At 32.4% G+C, this 25,138-nt stretch overlaps 1 protein-coding gene and 1 pseudogene across 1 annotated transcript; one reads left to right on the top strand and one right to left on the bottom strand.

Annotated features, from left to right (window-relative positions):
- Window positions 1–4,065: 4,065 nt before the first annotated feature.
- Window positions 4,066–7,398, bottom strand: LOC150025464 (uncharacterized; annotated as a pseudogene).
- Window positions 7,399–12,383: 4,985 nt separating this feature from the next.
- On the top strand, window positions 12,384–17,497 carry LOC150025465 (uncharacterized). The gene is made up of 5 exons (XM_090294049.1): window positions 12,384–12,425; window positions 12,730–12,936; window positions 13,019–13,276; window positions 13,361–13,657; window positions 17,429–17,497. The coding sequence occupies exons 1-5, from the start codon at window positions 12,384–12,386 to the stop codon at window positions 17,495–17,497; spliced, it is 873 nt and encodes a 290-aa protein (XP_090150175.1).
- Window positions 17,498–25,138: the final 7,641 nt, after the last annotated feature.

Below are 25,138 nucleotides of genomic sequence, written 5' to 3' on the forward strand. Positions count from 1 at the left end.
GAAGATTGAAATTTAAAAAAATATATAGAATAGTGTAACAAAATTACCTTGATAAGGACTGAGTGGTTGACTGGGTGCTTGTGTTTCATCCTCATCTTGAGTTTCCTCAAAACTTGGTGGCATTGATTGATTAATGTTATCCATCCATTGTCGAATCATTGCATTGTTTTTCTCAAAAAGTTGCTCAATATTTAAAATTTTGATTTGAAGCTCATCTCTTTCTTTCTTAACAAATTCCATATCTCTTTTAAGTTCATCAAGCTCTTGACTTTGTATCCACCCATTTGAGGAAGAAGATGAACCAAGGTAGTAAGGCCTACCTCCAATAAAAGTAGATTCCATTCCAAGACCATATATCCCCCTATTCTTGGTTCCAACTACATCACACCAGACATCTAACTCATTTGGGGGGGAATTCCTTGAGCAGATGCACTTTGTGTTAAGTCTTCAAATTTACGTGTAAATTATGTCTGTTAACATCAATAGAATATTGATCAAGAAAACAAACATATATTATTCTGTATGATGTGGAATATACAAATCTGTATGATGTAGAAAATCCTTCAATGATTGATCAATTTGATATGAATATGCAAAATGTGTATGATGTAAAATATCCTTCTATGATTGATCATTTTGATACTATTTTGTAGATGAACTCAGAAGAAAAAAAATTCTAGAACCAAATCCAAGTCATTCAGCAAGCTATAGCAGCAAAAGAAATTCAGTTTGTGAAATTGCAGCATGCAATGCAAGAAAAAGCAAAAAAGACTTGTCAAGAATCTGCCAAGAAAGAGGACAAGTAATTGTTCATAAAGCCTAATTAATTATAATTCCAAGCACGTTTCAAAATGTGTTTCTTTATTATCATTCTTTTCATATATATATATATATATATATATATATATATATAGTTCCCAGAAGTCCTAGGATAAGGAGATTATGCAGTTAGAGAGAGAGAGAGAGAAAATAATAAAAATTAGAAAATGAACTGACAAAGCTCACGGACAAGTACACTTCCAACCAGTCACAAGAGAACCATTTATCTTAAATGAATGGCTGCTAAGTAACATTATTAATGAATACCAATACAGAAAAGTGTCTAAAGCCAGAATCATTCACATATTTTCTAACCTTTCAATGACTGATCAATTTGATATGAATATGCAAAATGTGTATGATATAAAAAAATCCTTCTATGACTGATCATTTTGATACTATTTTGTAGATGAACTCAAAAGACAAAAAAATTCCAAGACCAAATCCAAGTCATTCAGCAAGCTGTAGCAGCAAAAGAAATTTAGTTTGTGAAATTGCAGCAGGCAATGCAAGATAAAGCAAAAAAGACTTGTCAAGAATCTACCAAGAAAGAGGACAAGTAATTGTTCATAGAGCCTAATTGTTTATAATTCCAAGGAACGTATGCATGCAACAAAAAACTATAACATGTTTTTTTTGATTTGGTGAGTGTTGCAGGAGGACACATAAACCCGACTGTGACTTTTGGGTGTTCTGTTTTGTTACACAGTGTGTATAAACGTCGGCTAGACTATTGCATATTGTATTTAAAAGATAATCTTAACATTGAAAAGATCTACAGTTTGTATTTAAACACACAACAATAATAAACTAACAATAACCTTAACATTGAAAATGAAAAAACAAAAAATATAACAGAACTAAAATAAAAGGTAATAGTTCATTACATTTACTTGTTCTGATTTTTTATCCACCCAAGAGTTGTCTTTACGTCGTTGGTGTGTGTGACGAAACAATTCCATTATAGTTGGAGGAATTCCATTCATCTTTGTCTAAAAAATAAAATAAATTTCACACACTTTCCATATTATATATATATATATATATATTGAGATGTTATAAAAAGAAAATAGTTAGAAAAACAAATTACCATATTATATTTATGCTGATATGTGCTAATAGAGCCACATGTGTGACGAGACCCTCCAAAACCTCCACAGCCAAATACTTTATTTATTTTTGCGATCGTGCTTTTCTTTTGGAATTCTTCAGATGCCCATTGCTGACATAATGTATCCCATGTACTATCTCCAATCCAGTTTGGCTTAATCTTTCTTTGTCTAGCCTTATTTAGATTATTTTTCATGGTTACAGCACCTCGCATTTCAAAATTCTTTCTTGCCCACCTATGATATGGTGGACAAATCGAAAACTTCTTCTGCATTATAAAGAAACAAAGTTAATTATATGTAAGACTAACATAGATAATAAAATTAAACTAGATAATTAAACAAAGGAAATTATATGAAATCAACCAAAAACTCTCTAAACCACAAGTCCCTTGTTCTAATTGGTATCTTCTTTCACGATAGCCATGAATCAGTATAATGACTTTTGAGGATATCTCCAATTCCATTAGCTGCAGGGCGTGAAGGTAAGAATTTGCAAAATGTAAATTATCATTATTCCACAATTTATTATTAATTTAGTTGTCCTAAGAGTAATGATAACATTGATATATATACCCTTGCCCATCAAGATTTAAAACTGACTTGACATAATTGCCATGTGAATTTGATGCAGCAAAAGTTTCATTTGATGTAGAATTAGTTTCATCTGGTGTTGAATTAGTTTCATTTGATGTTGAATTAGCAGCAAACTGAGATGTTTTGGATGATTGATCAACATTTGATTTTGAACTTGAATTTAATGCTCCTTGTGCCAAAGGTTGAGTTGCAAACTTAGATGTTCTGAATGATGAATCAATGGATGAGAAAGCAATTGGTCGAGAAGCACAAGTAATTTGTGAAGGACGTCTTGAACGTTGTTTGGTCGAATGTTCACAAAAAGTAACTTCTTTACCATGATTTTTGTTTGACATCTGCAATAATAATAAAACAAATTAAAAATTTGTTGAAATCAATAAAACATAATAAAAAATTAGAAAAAAATATAACACAAATACAAATGAAACCTCACCTTTACACTATCATAAAAAAAGTGATTTACTCATCACTATCATCACTATTACCATTAAAGTAATCATCAAGTCTATATTGATGTAAGATTTCACTATTACCATTAAAGTAATCATCAAGTCTATATAGATGTAAGATTTCATCATCTTCAGAATCATACTCAAATTCACTTTCAAAAAAAATTTCTTCTTCCTTTTCTTCCTCTTCTTCCTCTTCTATTTGCTTACTTTCTTTTGAGTTCTCAACAACTCTCATGTCTACTTCATCTATTTCCTCATAATCGTCTTCATCCACCAAATGACCAAGTAGCTCCTCATTTGTTGTGATATTAACGTTAGTTGTTGACTCTTGATAAGCAACCTCTAATGTATATCGATCATCAACTGTACATCTTGGTTTGGTTTTAATAACCACCCACCAATCAACCTTTTCTTTTATTTTTTCTGGATAAGGTCCATAATATACTTGAATTGCATTTGTTGCAAATATGAAAGGATCAAAATTTGAATATCTTCTTTGACGATGAACCTCCACAATGTCATATTGGGGTTGAACTTTTATACCATGATTAATGGTATTATCAAACCACTCACAGTTAATTACCACTAATTGTTTGGTTGGTTCTCCTGAGTATTCTACTTGCATAATCTCTTTGATAATACCATAATAGTATTTTTTTCATTATCATCCTTCACACAAACTCCACAGTTGATTGTTTTCTTACCAATACTCCATTCTTTCGTGTGAAACTTGAAACCATTGACAAAATATATGGGCCAAGTATGAACCTTTTTTTTTGGGGACCCATGTCAAGTGATGCAAATGTTGATTTTGTACTAAGTTATTTCTATCATGAACCTATAAATAACAATCCCAAAATCATTATTTTTCATAATTAATAAAACTATTCAGAAGAAAAGTGTATAATAATTACATATGTTTGAAACCAAAATGGAAATTCAGATGCAATTCTCCCATCAATATCAATTCTACTTATATTTGGAATAGATGCTTCCAAATATTGCACAAAGTGTCTGTCATTGTATACATTCTTATATACATTAAAACTATTAACAAAATAAATAAATGAGATATAAAATTAAAATACTTACTCAATATATGGCTGAACTTCCTCACAATTAAGCAGGACATGCAAATGCAAAGTAGCTAACTCTTTCTCATTCAAATAATGACTTTTACAAGTTCCTGCTGGACGACCAACATGATTGAAAACTGATAAAGTTTTTTGGCTCGTGTCATTTTGACCTCCAAAATCATTTCGACCAACTTTAGTTCGCATTGATTGGACATGTGACTCAAAATAATATGAACAAAAATGAGAAGTCTCCAAGCTTAAGTATGCCTCACAAATAGATCCCTTTACATGGGATTTCTTTTTAACCATTCGTTTCAACTAATTCAAGTACCTATACAAAATCATAATGTTAACTACTAAACTTATAACTAACATATAAAATTGTGTACATTAAATGAAGTAAACAATTACCTCTCAAATGGATACATCTAGCGATATTGAACCGGACCTCCCACTCTAGGTTCATAAGGTAGGTGAATAGGCAAATGCTCCAAGGAATTGAAAAATTCAGGAGGAAATATTTGTTCCAACTTAAGGTCGTAATGATGATTTTTTTTCCATTAATAACAAATCATCCACTCTCAAAATTGTTGAGCACAAATCCTTAAAAAACTTACTTAATTCAGCTATAGGATTCCACACCTGATGGGGAAGTGCACGCAAAGCAATAGGTAATAACATCTCCATTAACACATGGCAATCGTGACTTTTCATTCCAAACAACTTCCTCTGATTTAGGTTTACACATCTACGCAAATTTGAGGCATACCCATCTGGCATTTTCAACTCACTAATCCATTTGTAAACAATATTTTTTTGTTCATTGGACAAAACAAACTTTGCTTTAGGCTTTAAGACTTTTCCACTAGGTTGAACTTGTAGTTCTAGTTCTCTTCTCTTACAATTAGGGGTGGCAAAGCGGGCCAGCCCGCCCCGCATTGGCTCGCAAAACTGCGAGGCGGGTTGGCCCGCCCTGCAAAGTTAATGCGGGTTAGAATTCTTGACCCGCCTCGCATAAGAGCTGGCCCGCAGGTTTGCGGGCCAGCCCACGTTCTTTTTTTTTTAAATTAAATATATATATTTTTTTTACATTTAGTTCTTAAAAAATTGTCAAATTAAACCTATATATTTGTTACTATCAAACCTAAATGTTTTTTCTTCCTTTTCAAACATAGTGAAACATCAAAACATTAAGATAAATATCAAATATCATTATTCTCCCACTTCCAAAACATTAAAAATACCTAATTCCAAAACATTAAACATAAACATTAATTCAAAAATATTAAACATAAACATTATTGTCGCGATTGTATTGTGTTTCTTTCTTTGAAATTTTGTGAAAACCTAATTGCGTTGTCCAGTTGCTACTAAGTGCCAAAATTTTTTTTCTTGCGGGTTAGCGGGCCAGCCCGCCCCGTCCCGCTGCTGGCCCGCGCGGGCTGCGGGCTAATGCGGGTTAGTGGGTTGAAAAGGTTAGTCCGCCCCGCATTTTTTACTAGCGGGCCGCGGGCCGGCCCGTACGGCCTGCCCCGCTTTGCCATCCCTACTTACAATATTCCTTCAAGTCCATTCTCGCTTTAACATTATCTTTGGTCTTATTTTTTATATCCATCACCGTGTTGAAGACATTATCAAACACATTTTTCTCTACATGCATTACATCAATATTATGTCTTATCAAATTGGTTTTCCAAAAAGGCAACTCCCAAAAGATGCTTTGTTTTGTCCAATTATGAGACCCACCATGTTCATCACAAATACAAGGACTAACTTCAGTTGTTTTTGGGAAAAAAACAAACTTGTTCCCACAATTCATTCTCAGTAAAAAATTTTGGAGGTTGAGACTTTTTGATTCGATTTTTATAAAATGCATCCTTATTTCTTCTAAATTAATGGTCCATAGGCAAAAATTGACGATGAGAATCAAACCAAGAAATTTTCCCACCTCTTTTCAATCTAAAAGCCTTTGATTGGTTCATACAGTATGAACATGCTAATCTCCCTGATGTACTCCAACCCGACAACATTCCATATGCAGGAAAATCATTAATAGTCCACATTAATGTAGCTTTCATCATAAAATTTTGTTTTCTTGAAATATCATATGTCAACACTCCATTCCATAATTGTTTTAACTCATCAATCAATGGTTGCAAATACACATCAATTTTACCTTTTGGACTATGTGGCCCAGGGATAATTAATGTCAAAAACATAAAAGGAGTAGTCATGCATAATTCTGGAGGAAGATTGTAAGGAGTGATAATTACCGACCAACAAGAATAAGGTGGAGTCGAATTATTAAAAGGTGAAAAACCATCAGAACATAAAGCTAACCTTACATTTCTTGGTTCAGATGCAAATTCAGGATACATTTTATCAAAATGTATCCAAGCTTCACCATCAGATGGATGACACAACACTCCAGGTTCTCGTCTATTTTCATGATGCCACCTCATATGTGGAGCAGAACTCATGGAGGCATATAATCTCTTAAGCCTATGAATGAGAGGTAAATAATGCATTCTTTTAACAGGAACCTCTTTGTATTTATCTCTACCAACACCTCGTATCTGAAAACGTGGTTTGTGACAAAATCTACATTCTTTTAACTTCATTTCTTCATCAGGGTAAAATAACATACAACCATCAACACAACAATCAATTTTTGTGTGCAGTTAAACCAAGTTTTGAGACTAGTTTTTGGGTCCTATAGAAATCTTTAGGAATAAGATTACCAATAGGATGTGTCTCTTTCATAAGGGCTAATGTTTGATCACAAGATCTTTGAGACATGTTCCCCTCTGATTTAATTGTCAAAAATCTAACAGCAAAAGATAATTCAGTGTGATTATTACATCCGGGCCATAATGGTTTTCGGGCTGCATCTAATAGTTCATAAAACTTTTGGGCTTCTATGTTTGGAGTCTCATTCATAATTGGAGAGTCATCCATTTCTTGATCATGATCTATTTCATACTATAGACCAGCAACATCATAAACCATGCTCTCAAATCTATTGAGGTGTCCTTTCTCTGTACTGAAAATCTCAGGACTAGTATCTATCCATATGTTTGGGTCACTCTCTCCATGACATGTCCAATACCAATATTCAGGAATGAATCCTTTCTTATAAAGATGAACTTTAACTTCTTCAAAATAGATGAACTTTAGATTTTTTCACTTAGAACAAGGGCACCTTATTTTTCCATTTGACAAATTTGTTTCTTCACATGCACATGACACAAATTCATCTACTCCTTTTAAAAATGCATCTTTATATCCACTTCAATCAGACATAAATCTATCATACATCCAACTTCGATTTTGACGAATATCCATAATCTGTCGTATAACACAATGCATTATTCAACTATAAAAGAAAGTCTTATAATCTGTCATTGTTTAATTTATTTGAGAACAATAAAATATTCCATAAACTATGAACATACAATGACTAAAATAAAAAATTTCTAACCTTTTTTCGCTTGAAGAAAACTTGCAGCCCCATAGGTGTGCCTCGGACTAAAAGAAAAAGATGTTTATCATCAAGGTAGAAAAAAACTTGTACTAATGTAGAAAAAAATAATACTAAGAACAAACTTGTATTGATTCTATGGTGTCTATCATCAAGGTAGTTCTCAAACAAAACAAAGCTCATAGTAGCAGCTGTTTTGTAATTTGCTAGAACAAGACAACATAGATGTATCTAGGGAAATTTTCTCAAAAAGCTTATGGGAAACTTAAAGGGAGGTATAAAGCAGTAACAGTAATACATCAAAACCAATTGACCACCAAAAACAGAATTTAGAAAAACTAATCATTGAAGGACATGCAGATTGAAGTACAACAAATTAATTATTAAAACATGTGGATTCATGCTGAATTGCATCATCTGTGTTAAAACTTAAAAAATACAAAGATAATACTATGATTGGAATTTAATAAAATAAATTCTTTTTAATAACAAGGAACAGGATAAAATATAAACATGATTGTCTTAAAATGATTGGGTTGTGAATAACTTAAGCTGCTTAAGGGCTAGTTAACTATATTGACTCATACAAAAATAGTACCGTGAGCATAGAGATTTACCAAAAACTCAGAGGAAACAAACAAAGTACTTACTCTCTAATTTTTTACTTCAAGGTCTTCATTCAATATTATATGTAATAGTCCTATAGGTCTGGAACTAGACCACATTCAATCTCGTGAATTAAATAATGCTAGAAGATACTCACAAGGTGGCGTCAAAGATTGGAATAGAAACATCATATGTATTGTTTATAGAATCAAAAAGTGCATGCAAGATTATAAGGCCAATTTCATACAAATATATCTTATTAATGTGTTCAGGATGCATAAATTTAAGTGATTGAGAATTTTGTGAATAAATTAATGGATTGATTTGGATTTTATACCACACAGGGAATACTCTATTTTTAAAAAACTAACATTATTATCTTATAAGGTATCTATACATAAATTAAAAGAATTATCAGTTGATAGTTGAGATAAGGAAAAACATCCTACTCTCCTGCAATGAAACAAAGCTTAGCCAGATTCCTAAAATGTATATAGAATATGTTCATTGTAATGAAAAAACATTGAAAATAAAAGATTCAAAATCAAATTTGATATCTCCTTAAAATTAAAAAAAAAAATACAGAGCAAGAATGGAGCACGAATTGAAACTTACAATAGAGAGAGAATAAAGCCTCCTTCAGAGTAGAGAAGCGTCGTTTTCGCGGAGCGTGTTACCGTCGCAGGGTGTGCTTTCATTGTGCGTTCTCGTCGTAGGGTTGCCGTCGCGCGTTCCCGTCGCATCGCAGGGTTGTCGTCACGTGTTTCCGTCATGTCGCAGGGTTGTCGTCACGTGTTCCGGCCGGGAACGTTGCCGTCGCAGGGTACAGTTCCAATTGCGAGTGTGTTATTGTTAGATGAGAGTGAAATTCAAACCCTACAGCCCTGCAGCCTATTCTCTCAATAGAACTGGCCGCCACAAAGTTTAATGTAGCGATTTTACGCTACCCGCCGCAACACCCGCCACTTTAAACATAGTGTAAGTAGTGACGGTTTTTATATGTAAGTAATGTCAGTTATAACTGTCGTAATTTACATTCATTGAAGATTCAGACACCATAATATACGTAAGTAGTGTTAGTTATAACTATCGTAATTTACATTCATTGGAGAAGATTCTGGCGCAATAATATACGTAAGTAGTGACGTTTTTAACTGATGTAATTTTAATTATGAATAAATAAAATTTAACCACCACTAGTACAAAATTTGAAAACAACGACCATTTATTTAGTGCGGCTTTGCGTTTAAACGCATTTGTAAAAAACGCGGTGGCATTTTTGTAATTAAATTGATTTACAAATGCGGTTCTAGGGTAAGACCGCATTTGTAAATCAATTAAAATGAATTACAACTGCGGTCATAGTAAAGACCGCATTTGTAATTCATTCTGAATTGAATTACAAATGCGGTCTTTAGTATGACCGCAGTTGTAATTCAATTCAGAATGAATTACAAATGCGGTCTTTACTATGACCGCAGTTGTAATTCATTTTAATTGATTTACAAATGCGGTCTTACCCTAGAACCGCATTTGTAAATCAATTTTACCCTAAAAATAGAAGCGCGCCACTGGTTTTCACTTTCACTTTCGTCTTCTCTGCTCTTCGTTTCAACGTTCTCAGCTCTCTCCGCTTTGCATTGTAAGTTTCAGCTCTCTCTGCTTCAACGTTTGTTTTCGTTTTCGTTTTTGTCATTGTCATTATTCACTTCCTTGGCATTGTCATTTCGTTTCCTTACTCGTTTTCTGCATATAGGTGGTTACTGTTCTATTGGTTCGCTGGTTTTTTCTGCTCCGCCACCGCCACTGCTTCCGCCACCGCCACTGCTTCCGCCACCGCCTTCGCCTACGCCTTCGTCTTCGTCTCCGATCACCATCAACCTAAAGGTTGGTGTTGTATTTATTTAATATTTTGAATTTATATTTAAAATTTTGAATTCATATTTAATATTTTGAATTTTTATTTTTCTGTATTATAATATATATTTAATTAATAACTAATACAACTTGGAATGTATAACTAATAACTAATAATTTATATATTTGTGTGTATTTTGAATTTTTGTATTATATAATTTCTATTTTCTTAAATTTATATTATATATAAATTCTATTTTTGTTTTTTATTTTTTATCTTTAATTTTGATTTAGTAATTTTTTATTTTTTATCTTTAAATTTTATTTAATAATTTTTATTTAATAATTTTTTTTATAGTATATATAATAAATAACAAATAACTAGAATATGAGCATACAACACTAATTCTGCATGTAATTATTTTTATTTTTTGCACTTTCTCTTTGCATATCTTTCTTTTTTTCCCTGGCATCATTTATTTTTTATAATTGTCACTTTAAACTACTTTTACTTAAATAAAAATGAATATGATATTAATCTTTATGGAATTATAATTCTATAGTGTATTAAACTTTGTTCTAGAATTTTAATTTTAGAAGTGACATATTTAGTTAGTTGTTAATTACATTTTAATAAAAGTTTTATGTTATGTTAGTTATTGTTACTTTTAGAATAGAAATATCGTGTTTGGATTGAGTCCGGGGGTGTTCGACCCTCGGCAAATGTGTGAGATTGAAGAGAATACTAATTATTAGAAAATCCTAACTATATTCCAGAATATATAATGGATCGAAGTTGGATTAATGTTGTTCGTATAAGTGATGAGTACGAAAGGGGAGTAGAGGAATTTATACAATTTGCGCAGCGTAACGCGATTATTAGTGGTCATGATGGAGCAAAGATCAGGTGTCCGTGCGTTAACTGTTTGAATGGAAGGATACTGGATGTGAATATCATGAGGGAACACCTGCTATGTGATGGGTTTCTTCGATCTTATACAACTTGGACATGGCATGGTGAATTATTAAATTTACCACGTGTTTCCGTAACTGAAGAATATGTGGGTTCTACCATGGATGAAGCAGTACACGATGATGGAGATGATGATCGATTGGAGGACATGATTCGTGATGTGGGAGCTAAGTGTTTTGCAAAAGCGCATGGATATGAAAGTATGTCAAAAGATGCAGAGACTCCTTTGTATCCTGGATCAACTAACTTCACACGGTTGTCGGCGGTGTTAAGATTGATGAATTTGAAGGCAATAAACGGATGGACTGATAAAAGCTTCACGGAATTGCTCCAGCTGTTGAAGGATATGCTTCCAGAGAGAAATAGTCTACCTAATCGTAATTACGAGGCAAAAAAGATTCTTTGTCCAATGGGTATGGAGTACAAAAAGATACATGCATGTCCTAATGATTGTATATTATACCGGAAAGATTTTGAATATTGTAAATGTTTACGTGGTGTGAATATTGTAAGCAAATCTCGATCAGAAGTCTTGCAAGCACATTTGTACATATTGAATAACACAGATGAAGTTGTACCTTACATAGAAGCTCATAAAGCCATTGTGAAGGCAAATAACCCAAGACAAGCAGAGAAATGGGTCTTGATGGAACATAATAGAACTTTCATGCCTTGGTTTAAAGATGAGGTGTTCAAGGATTCAACGGCATCAGAGACCTTGACTTGGTTGGCTGCTGGATTGAAGTTTGATGTCATTTCATGTACAGCGTACGAAGTGAATAATTGTATATTTTACACGAAGTCCCTAGATGAAAAGAGTACAGTTCAAAATTCTGGTGTTACTCTTGAAGCCGAGTCAATGCAGTTTTCGACTTCGAAAGATACAAATCCAGTACTTGGATCAATGGCATACTATGGGTTTATAGAAGAGATATGGGAGATTGACTACACTAAGTTTTCCGTTCCAGTTTTCAAGTGTAAATGGGTTGATAATAAAAGTGGGGTTAAAATTGATGAATCAGGATTCACACTAGTGGACTTTCGAAAGATAGGGTATCGAGATGAGCCATTTATAATGGTTCAACAAGCATCTCAGGTTTTCTATGTGAAAGATCCTACGTCAGAACATTGGTATGTCGTTTTACACGGGAATAAACAAGGGGAAGCCATAGATGATATTGAATATGGTGAAACTCGTTCATTCACACCAATGATAACTAATAAAGATGACGATGTACTTGATGATGTACATGCAACCCGTAAAGACCATAGTGAAGGAATTTACATATAAACATTCAACCCACATGCAACATGTAAATAAACATTTAGAATTTTTTGTATTATTTTTATATGATTTTAATTCGATGCACATTAACTAATGTTTGTTACCTAATTTTTTTAACAGAGACATGAATGACGACCAAACTCCAGACAGACCTCGATCTGGACGAGGCAGTAGAGGACCTACTAGATTGAAGCGTCTTGCATTGAGACGTGCTGCTGGTGAGAAGACACATGTTGACATTGACGTCAACACTGGAGTGGCTTTTGGTCCTAAGGCAGATGAGTTTATGAGCTATCTTGGAGTTGTTTCTCGTGAGAGGCTCTCCATTTTGATTAATTCATGGGATGAGGTTTCAAAGGTTGATCGGAACATGCTATGGGAGGATGTTCTGGTAAGCTTTACATTATTATTGTTATCATATAATGCTTTTTAATATTGATTAATTAATTTTAATTTGATGATGTTATTTTCTAGGCAAACTTTGACATTCCTGATGTGGAACCGCTTCGATCAAAGATATTATCCAATATCGCACTTAAATTTCGTACCTTTAAGTCAAGACTGACTTCGAGATACATTTTTGGCGACCTTAAAGACGAAAATCCATGTTTAAAGTACCAACATATTGATGAAGAGACATGGCGTCTTTTTAGAGAAAGCCGTGAAAATGAGGCTTGGATGGTAAGTGAAGTAACTTTTTTGTTTATATAACATTAATAAGTTTATCTTATTTACTTCAGTTTGTTTATTTCAATTATGACAGGATCGTCGGAAGAAAGCTCAAGAGATAGCTTTGAAGAATCTTACCCCGCACGTTATGTCTCGTTCGGGGTATAGAAAACTTGAGCAAACACTGATGGTGGAAAAGGAGAAATCTCAACAGGGGACGTATTCTGAGAATGTGGAAACAGGGGTCACTTCTCCTCCACCACCTTTTCGCCATGAAAAATGGAAGAGGGCCCGAATTAAAAAGTCGGGTGCACCAAGTTCCGAGCAATCCGGGGTTATAATCGAAAAAATTGTAAGTTATTTTTGTTATTTTTAATTTTTTTAAAGCATTAATTATATTAATGATTGAAAATATGATTTTTGTGTACTCTTGCAGGATTCCTTGGAATCCGACGGTACATTTGTTGCTGAAGGTCGTCACGATATCCTGGTTGAAGCAATTGGACGACCTGAACACTCTGGTCGTGTTCGTGCCGCTGGACAAGGGGTCGGAATTAAACTTTATTTTGGAGTTTCAGAACGACAGCCATCCTCCTCCTCCAAGAAGGAAACTCAAATGAAGACTAAGTTACGTGAAGAAATAATGGAGGAGATGAGAAAGGAGACTGATTTGATGTGGCTGAAGATGAAAAAGGAGAATGATCGAATGCGACAAGAGTTTCTATCGCAACAAGTTTGTGCTGAGCCGATTGAACCCCTTGTTAGTCCCACTCCCAAGAGCACAAAGGGGAGTTGTGCGGCTCCTCCAACATCAGGGGATGATATCAATGGGCAGACAGAGGATTGTGAGCTACTGGTAGTGGGCGGCAAACTTCCTCGGGTGGTGGCACTTGGAAAAGTCTATAAAAACGCCACCACCTTACATAACGTTCCTCTCTCCCCTGATGTGGCGAAGGTAACAGTTGAAAAAGTACGATTTCCTGATGCTCGTGTTCCACTACCTTCAGATGAGGTAACCACTGTGGCCGATGCATTTCAGACATTCGTTGCCTGGCCCAGAGAGCTCATTTGATCTATGCCCGAACCTCATGTAATAATTTCGTTTCATTATATTATTTTTTATTTATATTTATATATTACATATAATTTAATACAAATGTTGTTTATCTTGTAGGAACCTTTTCAGCCACCAAGTCCGAAAAAGAAGCGTGAGGTTCCAGTTGACGATCCTATGGCTTCCCTACGTCTCATTGCTAGTCAGATTGGCAATGATCCTTTTCCAGTTCCGTGGGATAATACATTTTTTCAAATCAACACTGAACTGCCACTGATGATTTACAACACAGATTTATCAGAATTTATATCTGGGAAACAGGAGCTCAATATAAGTATAATTCAATTTTTTATGATGTAAGTATCTTTACCTATTATTCAATTTACTTTATGTTAAATTATTATTGATTATGCTTTAACTAAAAACTTGTAGGTTTTTGCATAGATTCTGTATCACTGAGGGGAAGGAAAATATGTATGGATTCGTAGATCCTGCATATACTAATCCCGTTGGACCAAACTCAACTGAGACTCAAGCATACATCACTAACATCCTGGAAAAAGAGGGAAAACAAATTTATTTATGCCCTTACATTAATGAGTAAGTTTAATTATATGTCATCAATTATTATTATTTCATGTTTTAAATATTTACTAACTCTTTTCAATGATCATATAGGCATCATTGGCAGTTACTTGTCTTATCAATGGTTGATAAGACTGCTGTGTGGTTCTGTTCCCTACACAAGAAGATGCCCACAAAATTTAAGGATATCATTGATACGTAAGTATAGTATAAACTTAACTTTGTATATGTTACTAATTAACCATCTACTAACGAGGTTTTTTGTATTAACCAGTTCATGGCGTGGATATAACATCCTAAAAGGTCGATCCAGTTCAAATAATTTGAACTACATAAGAGTAAAGGTTTGTAATTTTTTTCTTTCTCTATTATCATTGTTTATCAATATACTAACATATTACTTTTTATTGAATTATATAGTGTAATAAACAACCAGGAAGCTATGAGTGTGGCTATTACATTATGCAATGGATGATTACCATTATAAGACTAGGTGTTAAAACTGGTTGGAAGGAGGTATATGTTAAATCATTTTTATAATTCTTGAACATATATATATCTAGAAACTAATTTATGTCAACTTTGCAATGCAGTTATTCACAGAAGAAACACCAATGAGTGAGGAAGGCATTTCATATGTTAGAGATTCTTGGTCCACATACTTCATTAATTTTTATAACTCTAGCATAAGTAAACAATATTAGTGGTTTTATTATATGTAATTTGATCACTTGTAAATGTACATTTTGATGATTTCAATTGGTTACTACATTTTTGTATTTGTCTGGCTGGGTTTAATCATTATGCAGGTTATTTAAATATATGGTTTCTGCACAAAACAGGATGTACCAAAAAAAAAAAAGCACTATTTACAAATGCGGTCATTTACCAAGACCGCATTTGTAAATGTGAATTCGCTATTTACAAATGCGGTCTTGGTAAATGACCGCATTTGTAAATAGTGATTTATGAATGCGGTTTTTACCAAGACCGCATTCATAAATCCTAAACCCCAAACCCACTCCCTAATTCAGAATAATATACAAATGCGGTTACCTAAAATGACCGCATTTGTAAATGTGATTTATGAATGCGGTCATAGGACCGCATTTGTAAATTTCAGATTTACAAATGCGTGTTGATCAAATGCGGTTCTATGACCGCATTTGTAAATTTAAAATAGCCGCATTTGTTTAACTTATCTGCACTAGTGCACCATTTTTTTATAATCTTTTTTATAAAATTTAACCACCACTTTTTCATAATAAAATAAAATAATGTATAAAGTTATAATCATCCATTCATTTCATTGAAAATTAAAGCACAAATAACAATGTTCAAAAGTTTATATGTAATTGAAAATTAAAACACATAAAAAGTTCATACATCCCTAATCAAGTTTAAAATTACAACACAAATCCCTAATCAGTTTTGCTTCCAACACTTGATCCTATTACTGATTAGGTGATGGAGCACCACTCCTCGTATCTGATGCCTGAAAAAAATAATTTGAAGTTAACTTTTATAATTATAAAATAAAAGACACCAATAAATATTTAAATATATACATACCTCATTGATGGATGCATGAACCAAATTAGCTGTCGTTGCAGCAAAATATTCTGAAACATCTTTTCTCGAAGCAATATATAGACTTAAGTATACTAATACATCATTGATGTTCTTGATGATCAATATATAATTAACATTAGCTCATCAATATTTTCCTGGATAAAAATAATGATAAATATTCTAAAGCCAATATAGTGTACAAATAGCAGCATTTGTACCCAAAACAGTCCAAAGTTACAGTTCAACAATTTCAACTTACAAACAAGAATCAAATAGCAATTTTAACACAATTTTATATGGTAATGCCACACCTAAATACATTAATGACATGCGCCTATATTCTGAACCTAGAATTTTTATTAATGTGAAACAAAGTTCATATTTTCACCTAAAATTTAAAATTACAAATAGGCACTAAATAGTAATTTATGGGCAATAAAAATATGAACCCCACATGTATTATTTCAAGATTGAGTGTCTCACATGCATCAAAACATCACGAACTGAAATAGAATTGTTTTAAACCCAAAAAACTCATGGCCCTCACTAATATTAAATTTGGCAAATATATATAAAGCAATAATGAAAACCAATTTCACGATGGACTCACTCATACCAAGAAATAACAAAGAAATAACCATGTAGCAATTCTAAATTGTGAATGATTAACTTTAGTCACAATGCCAAGGAGATTATTCTTTAAATTATATTATAATAGAAATTATTGTAAGAGAAAGAGAAAAAAAGAAACATTAATGTGGCACAACAACTAGTACAAGCTTGGCACAACTTAATAACATTGTAGCATAGTAAGAATCCTAATAATTCAACAACAGAAATCCAAGACAACAACAAACCTGATTTGCTAGCATAATAGGCTTACAAAGTAGACATTATTTGGACATCTCCTTTCACTAAAAAAATAATGTAATTTCTATAGCATGTTGAAGCATTCTTGAAGATTCTAAACTACAGTAGAATGAATATATGTTTTAATTTCTTTCAAGAATGCCAATTATATTTCAAAACTGAAAAGAAAAACTTAATATTTGCACCTCTAAAACAAATTTCTGTGAAATAAAACTGAAAACTTATATTACATCCATAAATCATTATAATTTATTTCAGTCTCTTGTATATTACAACCTCAAATAGTGCTAAAGATAGGTCCCAATTGAAAGAGAAGTATAGAATGCACGTGGCATAGACAATAAATTAACACTCTTGAAAATGAAAATGTTTCAATTATTGAAACTTTTGAATAATACATTACTAAAATTACATCATAAACAGGGAAATTTACCAGCTTTAGAGAGGCTACGAGCTTCTGACTTTGCCCATGCAGTGAATTCTTCTTCTTGACCAAAGATACCAGACTTAGAAAAGTATATTGAGAAAATAAACCAAACTGAATAGAGAGAGATTCAAAATGTATAAATACTTCTATATTTTATACTGTAAAACGTGTAACAGTAAGAACTAAGAAGGATGCCATAACTTTGTTAATAATAGCCTCTATTAAATATATCTTTGTTTTGAGAATCCGACAAAACAGAAAACAGAGCTTCTTATTGCTTACCTAAAAATTTTCTGCAGCCTTAGGATCCCAGGATTTTTATCAGGGTGAACAATTCTTGCCTGAAAAGGGAAGAGAGAGAGATTAACATCTATTAAATTGACAAAAAGGAGGAACTGTCAAGTTTAAGATCCAGTCAGAAAACAATATACAAAGGTAAAACACAAGCATGAATGAAGTTTTCTAAAAATTTAATGTAAAAGTAACTAGAAGAGAGCCATCATTTCTTCTACTCTCTCCCAAAATTCACCCTATAATTTTTGTGTCACCAATTAAGATTTGTCTGGTGAGCACATTTGAAATTAACAGCTATGATGGCAGAACAAGATCAATAAACAGCTTCAACCTTTGGGCTTATTCAACTCCAACTTTCACAAACAATTCAAAATAGAAAATGGCAAATTAACCAAGGCAGTCTAGTTATATGAAGTTGTTGTATAACACTAGTCTTAGAATGGATAAAAAATTAAAATTAAACCATCAATTTAGTCCATGAAGCATATCCCTATCTGCTAAACTGTCCTTAAACTAATGAAAGCATACATGTAGCCACTAAAGTATTACAAATCATGCTACATAGTCCCTCATGTGTTGAAAAATTCTTCAAACCAGTTCCTCAATTTCTGTAAAATATATCAAATATTGATGGATATTCAATACTCTATGGAGACAACTTATATAGTTTCATTAGTTTAAGGACCATTTAGATGTATTAAAACATCTAAATGGTAGAACTAGGGATTCCATATCTATGGACATCTTAACCTTGCTCTGAATTTAGCAACAAGATCCTGTGTGGTCAATGGAGTCTTCTACATCAAAACAACCCTAATTTCTTCCTCACTCACAGGTCCAAAAGCTATAGGGGAAGAACTTTAGATGATGGTGCGGGTGATACACCTTCTGCAGGAGTATTATTTTGGATGAAGACCCATTTTCATCTTTGACAATTGATTTTGGTTCCTGAATGGATGTAATATCATGTAATTGATATCTCTATGGTGTTCATTATAGAACTCATTCTCCACGATTAGTATCAATCGAAACTAGATTGAAGACAAGAACTTAACATTAGCAATCAAACCTAGAGATAAAATCAAAGAGTTAATACACTAAAAAAACTAGTTAGTTAGCAATAATCCAAAATTAAAGAAACACAAAGGGATCAATGCGGCTAAGAACTGAAGACCGTACAGTGAATAAAAATAGATATTAAATCAACAGTTGGACTTAAGCATCCAATTCAAGAAACATAACCAAATACGAATCTAGTAACGATTTGAATATCTATGATAAAAAAAAGAGAATGATTCGAAAACCAAGAGCGATTGCGAGTGAGAATGAATCGAAAAATGAAGAGAAATAAGAGACATACTGATGAAGAAAGATCTGAAGTTGAAAAGATATGAGAATGAAAACGCGGAAGCAGTAAAAGGGTTGAGGCACGAGGATTTTGTTCACCGCAGATCTCAGCCACAACATAATTGTTCAGCCATTCCGAGTCAAAATTTGGGAATAATAGAGAATAAGGGAACTTTAGAGTAAAAATGAATTTATTCTGTGTGAAAATATGATCGGGTAGAAATGTAGTCTAACTCCTCAACTACTACAGGGTGTGATCAGATTTTGAAATAGATGAGGTATGAGAGAAAAAATTAACAACAAAGGGAGAGAGAGAGAAAAATAGAGAGAAAGTGAGTTGGGAAAAATAAGAAAATGAATGTTGGGGGGAGGGTGGGTGTTCTTTCCTTTTTTTTTCTATGGCTGTTACATTATCTCCACCTTAAAAAATTTCGTTCTCGAAAATTCGCTTACTAAGAAATACGCGTTAGTAGATGCTTAATCAATAACATACGAAGTTAAGTTTATAGTGTACTTACTAATCAATCATATTCTTCAGATGTGTCACTACAAAAAAAATGTATATCGTGACAGTTATTTTCGTATAAATTGGCGTTTATAACCATCACAATATACGCTTGTGACGGTTTCCCAAACCATCATAGAATTGGCCGCCACAAAGTTTAATGTAGCGATTTTACGCTATCCGCCGCAACACCCGCCACTTTAAACATAGTGTAAGTAGTGGCGGTTTTTATATGTAAGTAATGTCAGTTATAACTGTCGCAATTTACATTCATTGAAGATTCAGACACCGTAATATACGTAAGTAGTGTTAGTTATAACTTTCGTAATTTACATTCATTGGTAATCATTTATAAACATTTCTTTGAATGTTGTCATATAAAATTTCAATATTAATTTCATCATTCATATAGACCACATATGAATCTATTTTCAATCACAATCATTGGACTTACATTCAATCTCACTTCGTCTTCCGGAAGACTCATTAAGTATGCCCCTACCAGAGACTAACATCTGATCTAAAGATTATCAGCGAATCTAAGAGAAAGGATCGGGGAATGTTCAAACATCCAATTCCGAGTGTCTACAGCGGGACCCAGTGTGTATGAACTCCCTCTCTACTTCTCACCACCTGACATCTTAGTCTCTATGACTTAGATCATCAGTGAAGCTAGATGATCTCTATTAAACTTAGGCTTTTCATACTTAATGTCATCAAACAACAACTCATACATTATCCTATACCAATATAAGCATGGACAACAATAGAATGCTTTTCACTAACACAGACATTCCAACTTAGATGATCTCTATTAAACTTAGGCTTTTCATACTTAATGTCATCAAACAACAACTCATACATTATCCTATACCAATATAAGCATGGACAACAATAGAATGCTTTTCACTAACACAGACATTCCAACTTCTAACACTCTTTTTCTGCTAATGACTTTTCTCTGCTAATGAATCAATTGTATATATAGAGACTCAAAAGCAATCACAAAACGTGTTTTAGAACAAAACTGTCCGTTAAATTCATATTATACCCATTATTAGAAAATCATTAAAAAAATTAAATTTAAAAATAAAATAAAATAAATTATTATATTAACTAAATTAGATAAAATCTATGGTATTTAAATAAATTTTTATTACTAATAAATAGTTTTTAAATTGAAGACTAAAAGTAGACCATGAAGAAACTTAAAAAAAAACTATTTAATATAATTTATTATGCAATTAAATGTATTTTGAAATTGTATTTAATAGCATCTAAATCGAATTTATTATATAACTAATAAGAAAGTATTCAAACATATGTGATTAATATTTAACTGCTAAATATTATAAAACGAAAGAAAAATAATTAATATTTATAATAAAATAATGTAAAATCTATTTAATGAAAAAGTGGTTATTATATATATATATATATAAAAAGTAACACTCTAATACTTATATTTAATAAAAATTTCATAAGTAAAATATAATTTTTAAACATTACACTAAATAAACTTTTAACCACTACCTCCAATAAATTTGTTGATCATATTATTCTTTCTATTATAATAATTATTATAATTATTAAGATTATTATTGTAATTATTATTATTGTTATCATTCACTACAAGAAAAAAATGGTTTATAGGGGAGGTTAATATAATCCTTAGAATTAATTTAATTAACAGACTTTTTTAAACTTTCGTTAAGTTCAAAATGTTATTCTAAAACCTTAGCAAAATAACGGGTTTTTTTTAACCTTCATTAAGTTCCAAAGGTTTTTTTAAAACCTCGGCAGAATAACAAAGATTTTTTTAACCTTCATTAAACCTCAACAAAATAATGGAGGTTTTTTTTAACTTTCAGTAAGTTCCAAAAGTTTATTCTACAACCTCAACAAATTAATTGAAATCTTTTTAACTTTGTTAAGTTTCAAAGGTTTATTCTAAAATCTCAACAAAATAACGAATATTTTTTTAACTTTCAAACGATGTATGGTAGAACCTCAATAAAACACTCCAGATTTTTCAAACTTGGATAAATAAATATAATTAAATCTATTTATAAATAAATAATTGAAAACTATATGGTTTTGTACCGTCCCAAGTTTTGGTCGGTCGTATACCGATTAGTCTGACCTACCAAGTGGCCCAAGACCAAGGTCACCGTGAGTTTTGGGACATAATTATGCCAGTGTAATAACATTAATTTAGATAAATATATTATGGGAATGCATCTTATTAATGCAAAATTAATGTGATTATAATAAGCTTTTTTTTTTATCACAAAGAGGTTTTTTAGATAGTGTTATACTTTGCAATGAGCTAGTTGATGAATTGAAGAGGAAAAATAATAGCAGGGTGATTATAAAGATTGACTTCGAAAAAACATATGACTCTGTCATTTGTGACTTCTTGTTTTACATGTTGGCCAGGATGGGATTTTGTAGTAAATGGGTGCATTGGATCAGAGAGTGTCTGCAATCATCTTCTATTTCTATCCTAGTTAATGGAAACCCAACTAAGGAATTCAAACCGAATAGAGGTCTCAGACAAGGTGACCAATTGCACCGTTCCTCTTTCTAATTGTGGCTCAGGGTCTTTAAGGGTTAGTGCATGAAGCTGTTAGAAAGGAGTTGTTCTCTGGACTTAAAGTAGGTGCCAAAAAAGTGGAGGTGAAGCTCCTTTAATTTGAAGATGACACTTTGATCATGTGTGATTTGAACATCCAAAATATTTGTGTTGTTCAAGTTATGCTAAGACTTTTTAAAATTTGCTCTAGGCTTAGAATTAACTTCTTTAAGAGAAAAATTGGTGTCATTGGAGTGGATAGGAATGTACTATAAATGTTCTTAGAGATACTAAATTGTAGTATTATGAATATCCCGTTTATTTATCTTGGTTTGCCGCCTATTGGGGGAACTTCTTCTAAAGCTTCTTTTTGGGACTCGGTGATCACAAAGGTTATGAAGAGGCTATCTATTTGGAAAGGTAAAAATCTATTATTCGTTGGTCGTGTTTGCTTGATTCATTCAGTGTTGAATGTTATTCCTCTATATTATCTTTCGTTCTTCAAAGCTCCATCCTCTATATGCAAAAAGATTACAAAGCTTGATTGCAAATTCTTGTGGGGTTGGGATTCTGAGTGAAGGAAAATAGCTTGGATTAAATGGGATAATATTTGCAAGCCTAAAGTGGAGGGATGGTTAGGTATCATGCAATTACATTCTTTCAACAAAGCTTTACTTGGTAAATAGAAATCAAGACTCGGGTCTATGAGAACGATTTATGAAAAGATATTCTAGTATCTAAATATGGCTCCTGGATAAATCTTTCAGAATCTAGAATATTGAGACATGCATCTAGATGGTGGTGTGACCTAAACAAGGTGTGTGGGGAAGGGAAGGGCATCAATTGGTTTGATTCTAATTGGGAATGAGTAGTAGGGTCTGGTGAAATAATTGTCAACTCAAAGTCAAATTTTCAAGGTTGTTTAATAGTTCCCTCTCTATTGATAGTTCCCTGTGTTGCTTTGGTAAATGGCATAATGACATATGTGCATGGGAACTTAAGTGGATAAGATATTTGTTTGAATTGGAGAAGCCCTAAGTAGATGAATTCATAATATCCCATGAACAGCAAATCTCTATCCCCAACAATGTTTATTCTTACACATGTACGAGAAATATATGCTTGTAATAGGTTTTTATAGATTAAAAAAATTAAAATATTATGTCATATATATGAAATATAACTCATTGAAGAAACCAAGGTTTAGCTTTCTTAGTAATCACAGCAGTTAATTTCATTCAAGTTATTCATTAAAGAAACCCATTCAACATTTTTAAAGTAAAAGAAAAATTAATTTCAGCCAATGCTACTTTAATGAATTGTATTGTTTTTACCATTGAACAAAATTAGCCATAGAGAAAATTTACCACATTAATAATAAAACTGCCGATTAAAACTTATCCGGTCTATAAATATTTGGCTAAAGAGATGGAAAGCAGACAAAAAAGCTTCGAAAACTTTTATCTCAAGAAAAAATAATTGTTTTTTGTTCTTTTATTTTTTTTCTAGTTTTATAAATATTGTATGTGTAATAGATGTTTTATTTTATTTCAGACTTGTATTTGGGTCACATTTTGGGATAATTTGGAAGACTATGAAATGTAATATATTTTTGTTTAAAAGACTTGAAGTGTAACACTCCAAAAATGCACCTAACTATTACAGTACACTTTCTACATATTTCTATACAAGTTTAGAGTTTTTCGAAACATTTCTAATACATGATTAGAACTTATAGAAATACAAATATTTACAAATTAATAGCTCAAACCAAAACTCTAAAGCCTTTAAGGCTCTTCTGCTGCAGCTGTATGATCATCTGCTCGTGTACGTAGTACAATCATCGCAGTTCACAACACACAAGAAAAACAAGAGTAAGCTAATGAAAGAAATTTCATAACATATTTAATTCATGCAAAAAGAACCAATCAAACTAATCATTTATAAACATTTCTTTAAATGTTGTCATATAAAATTTCAATATTAATTTCATCATTCATATAGACCACACATGGATCTATTTTCAATCACAATCATTGGATTTCATTTCAATCCCACTTCGTCTTCTGGAAGACTCATTAAGTATGCCCCTACTAGAGACTAACACCTGATCCAAAGATTACCAGCGAATCTAAGAGAAAGGATCATGGTAAGTTCAAACATCCAATATTGAGTGTCTACAGCGGGACCCAGTGTGTATGAACTCCCTCTCTACTTCTCACCACCTGACATCTTAGTCTATATGACTTAGATCATCAGTGGAGCTAGATGATCTCTGGTAAACATAGGTTTTTCATACTTAATGCCATCAAACAACAACTCATACATTATCCCAAATGTGTGACATCAATTTCATACAATTTTTATCATTCATATATAATACATATCATTCAATCATATAACATTTAAAAATTCATAACATTCAATAACTTTTCCAACATCAAAAACAATATTTAACTTCCAAACTATCAAAATCTAATATTTCAATATATAAACAAAAAACATCCCTACAAGAGAAATTGGATATTGGGACCATGTCCCCTCCCTATTCAGATCTTCTAGCCTAGGGTGTTATTAAAAAAAATTAAAGTTAGTTTCCTTTACGAATAATTCCTTATTCTGGTGGAAATTCTACCACAAAGAGGGGAACCACTCCATAATTTAGGAACCTAGAGCAAGTTATCAAAATATTACCAAATTTTAGTATGAGATTAATCAAGTTGATAGAAACACTTTTCTCAACTGGCCCCACTAATATTGATGACTAAATCAGAGAAAAACATAGAATAAGGGAACTTTAGAGTAAAAATGAACTTATTATGTGTGAAAATATGATTGGGTAGAAATGTAGTCTGACTCCTCAACTACTACAGGATGTGATTAGATTTTGAAATAGATGAGGTATGGGAGAGAAAATTAAGAGAGAAGGGAGAGAGACAGAAAAATAGAGAGAAAGTGAGTTGGGAAAAAGAAGAAAATGAATGT

This window comes from Phaseolus vulgaris, chromosome 8 (assembly GCF_051622355.1).
Source record: "Phaseolus vulgaris cultivar YP4 chromosome 8, ASM5162235v1, whole genome shotgun sequence".
Classification (NCBI taxonomy): domain Eukaryota; kingdom Viridiplantae; phylum Streptophyta; class Magnoliopsida; order Fabales; family Fabaceae; genus Phaseolus; species Phaseolus vulgaris.